Source organism: Apostichopus japonicus, chromosome 8 (assembly GCF_037975245.1).
Source record: "Apostichopus japonicus isolate 1M-3 chromosome 8, ASM3797524v1, whole genome shotgun sequence".
NCBI lineage: Eukaryota > Metazoa > Echinodermata > Holothuroidea > Aspidochirotida > Stichopodidae > Apostichopus > Apostichopus japonicus.
In genome coordinates, this window is record NC_092568.1 from 42224571 (window position 1) to 42235355 (window position 10785).

A 10785-nucleotide genomic window follows, 5' to 3' on the forward strand; every position below is an offset into this window, starting at 1 on the left:
TTCCACACGCTAAATTGGAGTTCCACCAGCTAAATTGTTGAAGGGATAGTCCAACTTAAAATGTGAACTTGATATATTGTAGCGATAACCAAGCGCGTAACTAAAATTTACATTTCAGGGGGTGGGCGGATTTAATTGATTGACCAATTGATTGAAGCACACTGGAGTTTAGGAGGTTACGTGGGGACTTGGTTCAGGTTTTCAAGATTGTGTATGGTTTTGACAATTTTATCCTTTACCGACTTTTTCATGTTTAAATAGTAGTTGTACCAGAGGTCATTGTCTTAAACTCCAAAAGTCACAAAGTAGGATTAATATTCGGCATAACTTTTTTTCTAATAGGGTTGTGAATGAGTGGAACGGTTAACCTGAGAAAGTTGCCACCTGCAAGTAGTGTCAATTGGTTTAAGAATGCTTTGGACAAGCACTTTAAGCATTGTAATCGGGTCTGAGTGTTTGCGTCTTCAGTTTTTCTCTCCTATAGGGTCCTTGATGGGGACTTGAGTGTCCCTCATGATCCTTTTTTCTACTAAACTAAACTAAACTGTCATCTGCGTGGGGTCCAGGGGCCGGCACAAGGCCCCTAGGTGGAATTCAGGAGCGAAGGCTCCGGAAGCCATAAGATAATTATGGTTGATTTTTGAGGCTTCAGAGCTTTCAATTTTTATCCAATCGGCGGATATTTTAGCCTTGCAAAATGATATTAAAGTGTTCAACATATTGCATATGATTAACCTACCATTGATTCGTTGGGTAGGAATTATTTAAGTAGGTAGTTCTTTTTCTTTTATATTTTTTGTTTGTCTTTTGTATCGCACATGGAGTATTTTCTTTCCATTTTAGAGTATATATATTAGCCAATTCTTTTTCTTTATTTTTTGCGGTATCGTACATAGAGCACTTCATCTCCTTTTAAGAGTAAATAATATAACGATGAGATTTTGACAGTAGGGTTCAGTTTTTCATCCTTCCAATTGCTTTGTCTGAAGTTCTCATTTTGGTCTGCACTATTCTTTCAACAGTACAGTTTAATAAAATTGTTATGAAGCTCAGTTTCATCGACTTCGGTGTCATTCATTCACTCACTACAAAAGTGTCTGTCCAGCACCATAGTCCATCGGTTTTATTTGCATTAATCGGTATAGAATTATGGAATTTCGATTAGGCCTATTCTAACAACTGATCAGTATGTGTGAGGTTTACACGTACGATATTGAAATCGGATTAACTTCGGACAGTCGATATAATGATGGTATAAATTAGTTATAAAGATAAACATGATATAACAAGCATGCATGGTAGCAGATTATCTCGTTGGGTAACGTGTGTGGCGAAGGGATGGGGTGAGGGTCTCGTAGCGATGACAGAAAGCAATATGATAAGAGATATTTAAATTGTGACACAATTGGCTGGTACGACTTTGAGAATTCACGTCGACTACGGAATAACGTGTTACATGCCCAGAGGTGTTAGGTGGGGCTGGGGTAATGAGGGGGGCCAGGCGGCTTATCCGGCTATAAAGGAGGGGAAGAGAAACCAGAGCGCTGATCGTTAGATTGATCGGACAGCAACGAGTTGTAACAGAAACTGTCCTTGCGCCCTCTATTACGACAATCAAAATTTTGTGGGGTCTACTAAATAGTTCACCCATTACAAACGTCATCTGCAAAATGGTTTAAACTGAGCCATTATATGCATTTGTAATTTTCGACCAATATTTGTTTGCCCACCGATGTCCTTTAGGGGGGAGGGGGTGCAATATATGTGACTGCCCCCCCTCCTTCCTGCTGGTTACGCCACTGATGGTAGGTGCGATACGAGAAGGCATAAAACAGTGTATAGCTGTTAGTGTCCGCTCTTCAACCATTAATGTCCCGGTTCAGAACCAAAAAAGAAACCAGATTCTCCTGAGGTTATCAAAATTAATGTGCCATGGCGGTTCTCATGAGTTTATCAAACTCAGGGTGCAATCTTATTGAGTGAAGTCTTCCGCGGATCAAATGAAAAATAGTAACCGAGGTGATGTAAAACGACACTTTTGAAATAGTAATAGCGGTCAAGGACGCAAGCACTTATTTGTACTAAGGGTTGGAAGGGGGAATATATCTCGGGCGTCTCGGACTATATGGCATGGAAGGGTAGATGGGCAGGGTGAGTGAGGCGCGTTGGGGGCGGGGAGATCCATCACTTGCCTTACTACAGCCCTCTATATTTCCTTTGTGATAACATATGTAGGCCTATATGCCTCACTGTACATTGTGATAAAAACAATTTCAGTACCTGGCTTCCATGAAGGCATGAGCCAAACTTTACGAGTGCACGAAGTCACCTTTAAAACGTCCCTCAAATTAAACAGAAAGTATTTGTTGTCACCTCTGCTCCCCACCCAATGGTTATTGTTAGTGTTACTGCCTAGATAGCCTATGTACATTGGAATAACCATGGAAACTGACATCAAATGTGTATAAGCGTTGTAAACTAAACCCTTACATCTTCATCATCGCTATCAGAGCTGCTTTTATCAATCATGCATGTCTTAGTATTTCTACTGTATTATACCGGTACATCGGAGACACGTTAACAATGATGCGTTACATTTCAACTCTACCGGGCATACTGAAGTTGTTAAAGGACGAAGACGGATTCAATTGTTTGTATCATAAACTTTGGAAAACTAATGGACAAGAAAATGGACACAAATGTTGGAAACTTCCGATTTGGGATATTAAAAGGTAATAGGAATAAGTAATTATTTGATGCTTGAAAACTAAAATACAAAAACTACATGTATTGAAATCATTCTCTCGTCACTGCAGCTCAACACTATGATAGCCATTCTTACTGAACGCAGTATCGGCAACAAGCTTAAGTAACCCTAATGAAATATCTTATGGCAAATAGCAAGTCTGTTGTTGTTATATTCTTTAGTTTTTGGTTATTTGCTGGATGGTATAACCGACATATAATCTGTATAATATGAACCGTTTTAAATACTTCACGCATGAACTTCTGTTGAATAAATAGCTTTCATCTAATTTGTTAAAAACTAATTATACATATGAACGTGAAACAGTGGTTCAGTCTTCATTAGATATACCCAGATACTGCATGGGCCTATGTGATATAGAGTTGTGTGTTACTACAGTGAATGCCTATGATTGGTAAACTTTCATGGTTCTCTTACAGTGATGTGATCTTATATGATACGAGCGCTTATACATCCCTGCTATTCAGAGTCGTATTGCATCACTCAAAGAAAATTCATGTTGTCCAGCGAATGGACTGTATGTTTGCCTTTCTATGATTTTGCATTTTGAAGATTGTAACAGTTAATCTTGAAGTTTTCTAAGAAAGTGAAAGTTGTTGCAGGGTTGGTTTATATGTGACCAACTCTCTAGCTTCTGATTGGGTAACGGTGGATCTGAGCTCTTCTTGTTTCAGGGTGTCCGTGTCTCGCCAGTTCAATGTTAATATAGTTACCACTGTTAATCAAAATCTACTGACTGATCAAACAGAACAAAGACATTAGTTGATTGTAAACAAACACTGTTTGGGACTTATTCTCCCGTCGTGTTCTGTATACTAGGTTAACAAAAGAACGAAGAATTAAAAATGCATTACTGATAAGGGAGTAACACCACAATTCGCATATTGTTAGTCTATGCGCATGCGTGAGATAATAACGCTGGTAACCCACACTACACACAATAATCAGGCATTATGGGAGTATTATTATGAGTAAACGGTTCCTTCATATCTTATTATATCGGTCAATGTATTGTATAATACATATGTAAGGCATCATAACACATCGACATGGTTGGCTATACTTTGAAGCCGAATATTACTCAAACGTGCAATTTGCATGCATATAAGTAAGCTCCGTGAATCTCATGTAGAGTAGAGCGGATAATTTTTTTTAAATCATTTATGAAACATTTTGGTGTACCGAACTATACGATATACATTATTATTACCAATAAGACCTATATAATGACGTTATTGAATGGGCTAATTGCATTGATTGATTGTATGTCACTTCGTTCTCCGTTGTTACAGTGAGCGATCGTTGTCATCAAGGTGTAACTAAGGACACCTGTGGGCCGGACCTTAAGGCTTTGGTGGAGGACAGAAAAGGGTAAATAATCATTTAATTGGTTTATTTTTAAGTTTCTGCGGAGAAGAAAGATGATTTGGGGCAGTGGCGGCGGAACCGGGGGGGGGGCTTGGGGGGCTCAGCCCCCCCAATGAAAAAGTTGAGGGGGCAAATGCATGATAAGCCCCCCCAATATTTACCAAGGCTCCGAAACGTGCATCTGCCCATTTTTTAATGCATACTTGTCGATCTGTCCGATGCACACGTATGCTATATAGGTGTAATAATTAAATATGATAATTGATTGTCTGTATCATGCCTCATCGAATATTAGTGTTTTAAATAAGAGGGTAATAAGCTAAACGCTACACTCATCAACATTTGCGTTTACACTACGAGTACACGCAAGGCGTGGAACATGGCTTTATGTTCAAAGGCAATCAATTATTAAACGAACAAAAGCACAATATTAGCATTTCACCGGTACTGTATAGGGTACATGCATTCATGACACGATGACAGTGCTAGGTCATAGAAATTTGTTGGCAACTGCACATGGTTTTGGAATTACCCATTTGTTGGCATAATGAAATGTTTTCTGTGTTTTCTTATGACATTTATTTAATTCAGGGGCGTCGGAGCCGGTACGGGCAAATATTCACGACGCAAAAAAAAAAAGTAGGACTAAAAAATGGAAAAAAAATCTCGGAGGTATATGTTTCAATAATTTTCAATAATGATGACGGTAAGTAGGCTAAAAGTGACTACTCTGGCATGGCAGACGTCTTGTTTTCAAGCTCGGGAAGTGCCATTTCCTGCAATCTGGGAGGCACATTTTCAAAATTTTCTCCATTACGCTACGCGCCAACCATGCTGGCGCGTAGCGTAGTTTGACCTACCAAATGTCCCCCCGATAATTATGATAGTATGCCACACTCTGAACCGCCGTACCAATCAAAAATAGCTTCCGACGCCCTTGTAATTATTGCATTTAATTGCAAGTAGTAATTTACTACACTCAAAAACGTCTTTGCGAGTACACGTCGAGTAATAGCTACTCTCTGCACCATCGAATATACAAATTAGAATGTTTTTACATATTTTTACGTGCAATCTGAGAAATTGCAGGCTTGAGAACCATGTTTTAAAGCCCGGTCACACTACAGCGATATTTTATCGGAATACGGTCCGATTTTTCCGATTTTAGGCCGAAGAGTGAGGTTTGTGGTAGTGAATGTAATGAACTCAGTGGAATATTCGAATACCTACTCCAAATCTGAGGGGTTCTGGAACGGACTACATTCTGAAGTGACGTCACATCGAAAAACGATAAAAATCGTAAGAGAAATCGGATAGCTTTCCGATAAAAGGAAACGGAGTCAATATCAAAAGTTAGGAGAGGGCTATTCCACATCGGAATGGCTCAACAGATAGCAAATCAGGTCCTTTATCACTGTGGCTAGAAGACCCGAACGAAAAACTGGCAGTTTCGATTCCTCCGGGAAAATCGGATAGTATTCCGATAAAATATCGCTGTAGTGTGACCTGGCCTTTAGGGCTAGGTATTCATAGCATAAAACACTCGGGAAGTGCCGTTTCCGGCCATCTGGGGGGTTTGAAAAACCCCAAATTTTATTGTTCGCTCCGCGCCAACCGATGGTGGCGCTCCGCTTAGATAGTCTCCACATATTAGCCCCCCCCCCCCCCCCAATAATTTTCCCGTTCCGCCGCGCCTGATTTGGGGTAAACATGATCAGTATTAGGTCGCGGTTAAATTCAGAAATAAGCTTGGACGAACAATTTAGATTATTTGCTCCTTAGAAGAAATTTAAGTCTTGGCCATATCTCAAATTGTTACAAAATGACAAGAAGCGACATATGTATGCCCCGCTGGGACCTACGCTACAAGCCCCAATACTCTCTGGTTCAGGGCTAAATGAAATTGAACAAACTCAGTGTTATCTGATCAGTTTAAAGGCTTTCGATTTTCGATATCTTTTCCCTGAAATAATCTTAAAATATAAACTGAAATGGAAAATGAGAGAATTCCATTAATTCATACTACAGTATTCTGTATTGTGTACCAGATTGAGAAATAGCACAGTCTTGTGTACTTTTGTAGGACTAATAGTAACAGTTGCCGGCAATCAAGTATCACAAGATTTTACCCAGACGGAAATAACTTCTTTTTCATGGAAATCGCCCATACGTGATGTGATAACGTCCTGTTATTGTATTGTTGTGTCACAAACCCACCGACGTCGCTTGTGCCGTTTTGCCCTTCATCATATTGTTTGTCCCAATCACATGCGCAGTATAACCAGTACGTAACGCATTGCATGTTTGTTCATAAACAAAATCATATAAACTATGATTGAGTAGTAATACACCAGCACAGTAGTAATTTATTGTTATTAAAAAATGCAGGAAATTCCAGGCGCGGCGGAACGGAAAAATTATTGGGGGGGCTAATGTGTGGAGACTATCTAAGCGGAGCGCCACCATCGGTTGGCGCAGAGCGTACAAGAAAATTTTGGGTTTTTTTCAAACCCCCAGATGGCCGGAAACGGCACTTCCCGAGTGTTTTATGCTGCGAAACCTGGCCCTAAAATATGGGTCTCAAGCCTGCAATTTCTCAGATTGCACGTAAAGTCTGTAAAAACATTGTAATTTGTATATTCGATGGTGTTTTAAGAGAGTAGCTATTACTCGTAGTGTACTCGCAAAGACGTTTTTGAGTGTAGTAAGGGCAGTGGCGGGGCTAGGGGTATTGGTCGGGGGGGGCAAGAATGGTCTGTAGGGGCGCTTTCGACACTATCTTAGCGGAGCGCCACCACAGGTTGGCGCGGAGCGTACAGAAAATTTTTGAGTAAAGATACTCCCGAGATTGCAGGAAATGACCCTTTCCGGGGCCTTGCTAATTTGCAGATAAACGGAGAATAAATAGGTGTCGTCGCCAATTTCTCGGAAAATACACCGACAGAATATGACAAATGTCAATAGGTATATGAGAGCGCAATAAAATAGTCAAAAATCGCGAATAAGTAAAAAGTAGTGAAAAGCTGAAAAGGGCGCCAGCAGTCCATTTGAGTCCGTCAGGGGGGGGGGGGCATCCACCCCTGACTGTATATATGGACGCTCGATCCGCCACTAAGTAAGGGGATGTTGGAGAACTGGCTGAAATGAGGCAAGTCATTGGCCTAAGACGAAGTTGTGTTACGCTTACCGGTACTCACACTCACTGCTTCCACTTTTCACGGGGCGTGAAGACGCGGTTGGGATGACAATGTGGTCTATAGCCAAGGGACGGGCCGAGGGTCCCCCAGCAATTACTAAAATTATTACACCTATAGAGTATACGTGTGCATCGGACAGATCGACAAGTATGCATTGAAAAATGGGCAGATGTACGTTTCGGATCCTTGGTAAATATTGGGGGGGCTAATCAAGCATTTGCCCCCTCAACTTTTTTATTGAGGGGGCTGAGCCCCCCCAAGCCCCCCCCCCCGGTTCCGCCGCCACTGGGAAATTCCTACGTGCGTGTTTCGATACAAGGTATCTACTTTGGGATGAAACAGAGCTAGAATTCAATAAAGGGAACTACAGTGAATAAACTTGAAGATATTGTACTGTATACGATTCCTATACGCAATAGGCCTACATACTTACATAGCTTCAAGTAACACGAGCACACGTGTTAGCTGACTACACTAATTTTATCTGAATATGCGTTTCATAAAACACTCGCATATGATTGGTTAATATATTCAATGAATTCAAAGTACTAAGAGAGAAAATCGTCCAAAACGCAGTTTACGGTCTCTGAACGGTTATGACATTAAATCGGAGGGTCCAGACATGTTAACGTCCAAGTTCAAAAGTGGACTTTATTCCAAATTAGGCCTTTGATGTATTTTCCAATTAACGTATAGTTTAAGATAAAAAGATTGCCAAACTATTTAATGCAAACAATTCCTGCCACTGTTTCATTGCAGGTTCATTGCAACTGTTGAGGTACTGCGGGTTGTACCAGATGAGCGAGACCAGATTGAGGTAATAATTATCGCCCAGCTTTTGTAAAATCATGGAATCTATACAAAGACGCAACCATTATTAACAGAGCTGTAGATGTTCTCTATCTGGCTCTGATTTTAAAGTATGAACAGCGGATGACGAAGAGGAGCTTAGCATGTATATGTATCAAACTGAAGGGATGAGATGCGCTTATAACTACCTATAGGTTATATCGATAATATTATTAGCCATTCACAGGGATGGACAGGGACAACCAAGGGCCTTCAATTAAATTACACAAATGTCGCCTGCTTGCCTACATGTGACGACTCCTTGTTTTGACGAATGAATGAGAGGGACCGTTTTATATATGTCCCGTTTACTGTGATGTAAATTTTTACATGATTAGTGAGAATTGTGTTTCAACGACATCTTTGTGAAACAAGTTTAGAATACCTGTATTGAAAGTATATTTGGATCCTATTACTATAGTACAAAACTATGGAGATGAAAGACCGTCTTATATTGTGTTGAACGGCCAGAGACTAGCCCGCTCCAAGAAGATTGGCATTGGTCAAGGTCCCGCCTTCATGTTTTCTATCCACGTCAACTGCTAAGGGCAAAGTTATCTGAAAGTTCATTAAAAGAGGATAGTTTACGATTCCGAAATTAAATGACACTTTACTAACACAGAGTGAATTACATGACAAAAGCTGGGACTATCATATGGAAGAAGCCAATGGTGTAGTTCAAATACTAAGGGCAAAGTTATCTGAAAGTTCATTAAAAGAGGATAGTTTACGATTCCGAAATTAAATGACACTTTACTAACACAGAGTGAATTACATGACAAAAGCTGGGACTATCATATGGAAGAAGCCAATGGTGTAGTTCAAATACTAAGGGCAAAGTTATCTGAAAGTTCATTAAAAGAGGATAGTTTACGATTCCGAAATTAAATGACACTTTACTAACACAGAGTGAATTACATGACAAAAGCTGGGACTATCATATGGAAGAAGCCAATGGTGTAGTTCAAATAAATAGTTATTAATTTTGCTGGCAAATCAAAGAAGGATCACCAATTAAAAGTTCAGCAACCATGTCAACACTGCTCAAGATAAGAGACAACTTGTCTTTTCGAGGTCTCAACATGATTTGGAATCGACACCGTAGCATCCAAGAAAGTATTCAATATATCATGAGGGAGGGGGAGGGGGGCGCAATTACAATATTTTTACTGAGCTAAGAACATATGTCGTCCAGGGAGGGGTCTTATGAAAGGGGTGGCTCCTTTTTTGGGGAAATTTTTTTATAGAATGGCGGTCGCGTAGTTGTAAAATGAATATAGTGCTATATTTTACAACCTTTGTAAGAATGTTAAACTATTTTTCACTGCGTTGGTTGTACGGCACATGCATGTTTTATATTTATATACTATACACTATAGGATTTTATTATCTGACATAAGGGGGGGGCGAGGGGCGTCTGAGCCCCTCATTATATGATATCTTCCGTACTAACACTAAATTTTATTACCGTTTATAATACTATTCAAGTGATTGAGAGGACTGCAACCTCGCGCTGCCTGGGATATAAAATAGGGACGCATTAGAGCATGGAAGGGCTTCTGGAAATTGGGATAAAAGAAAAGTGTTTCTCATAATATATGAAAGGAGATATGAAGAGTGCAAAATGTGGGTCCGGTAACCTAATTGTCCGCGGTACCCAACGTGGCCCTCGACGCCTCTGCTACAGAGTCTATTGTGCCGTAAATGATGAACTAACCTTTATCTCGTTAGGAATGATAACGGAAGGTCTAAATCTTGAGAAAAGACAACAGGCCTAGATGCAGGCTCTTGCGGAATAAATGTACTGCGAGGCCTAAGTCTAAATGTTAATGTATTGTTGAGAAAAAAAAGTACGGGAACTTTTTCTTCAAGTTATGATAATAGCCCAAACCTTAACACTACTAGTTTTGTCCAAAGGTATTTGTGTAGCGGGTGAACTAAGAATATTTAAACCACAAATAGTTGGAAAGCAGGGCGTCAAGTTGACCAAGTTGACTAAAACGGCAAATTTTCCAGATTGGTTGAATGTTGTTTTCCATTTACACTAATGTTCAGGAATATTGAAAGCATTATATTATTTTATCATTAAATCAGCGGTATTACAAAGAACCGCTGATTGCACGTGCCATCGCATTGGGCTTATTTTGTGTCTAACACCCCCCCCCCACATCTCCACTCTTCAACCCGCCCACCCCTTGGCTTCCAAGGTACATACCGATTATCATAACACGAATTGCATCTTTAAACAGAGGGCGCTAATGGAATGGAGTGATGACCTCATGTTAGATGTAATTCTAACCACTGGTGGAACAGGATTTTCAGCCAGAGACGTTACTCCAGAGGTACATATCTGTATATCCTTATTCGTGTTAGCAAGAATGCCAATGTTCTAGTTTGAAGCTATCATATGAGGATGAGAAATTAATAACGGAGTAGGTGTGCCTTTATACACATACTGTACAGTGGCATCTGGGGGAGGGGGGGGGGGGACGGGCTGGATGGCACAAAGAGTTCGAGTGGGGGGAGTTTCTCGCGTGTCTAACACCCCCCCCCCCCACATCTCCACTCTTCAACCCGCCCACCCCTTGGCTTCCAAGGTACATA

At 40.4% G+C, this 10785-nt stretch overlaps 1 protein-coding gene across 1 annotated transcript; it reads left to right on the plus strand.

Moving 5' to 3' along the window:
• The first annotated feature begins 2591 nt into the window (after positions 1-2591).
• On the plus strand, positions 2592-10574 carry LOC139970418 (gephyrin-like). Its single transcript, XM_071976072.1, has 4 exons — positions 2592-2732; positions 4060-4138; positions 8092-8149; positions 10431-10574. The coding sequence occupies exons 1-4, from the start codon at positions 2678-2680 to the stop codon at positions 10572-10574; spliced, it is 336 nt and encodes a 111-aa protein (XP_071832173.1). The 5' UTR covers positions 2592-2677.
• Positions 10575-10785: the final 211 nt, after the last annotated feature.

Bases quoted from the DNA above. Each gene is read 5' to 3' on its own strand.
- LOC139970418 (XM_071976072.1), top strand. From the start codon at position 2,678: ATGGACAAGAAAATGGACACAAATGTTGGAAACTTCCGATTTGGGATA. The intron at 2,733-4,059 runs GTAATAGGAATA...CCGTTGTTACAG, and splicing joins CCGATTTGGGATATTAAAAG to TGAGCGATCGTTGTCATCAA. The intron at 8,150-10,430 runs GTAATAATTATC...ATCTTTAAACAG, and splicing joins ATGAGCGAGACCAGATTGAG to AGGGCGCTAATGGAATGGAG.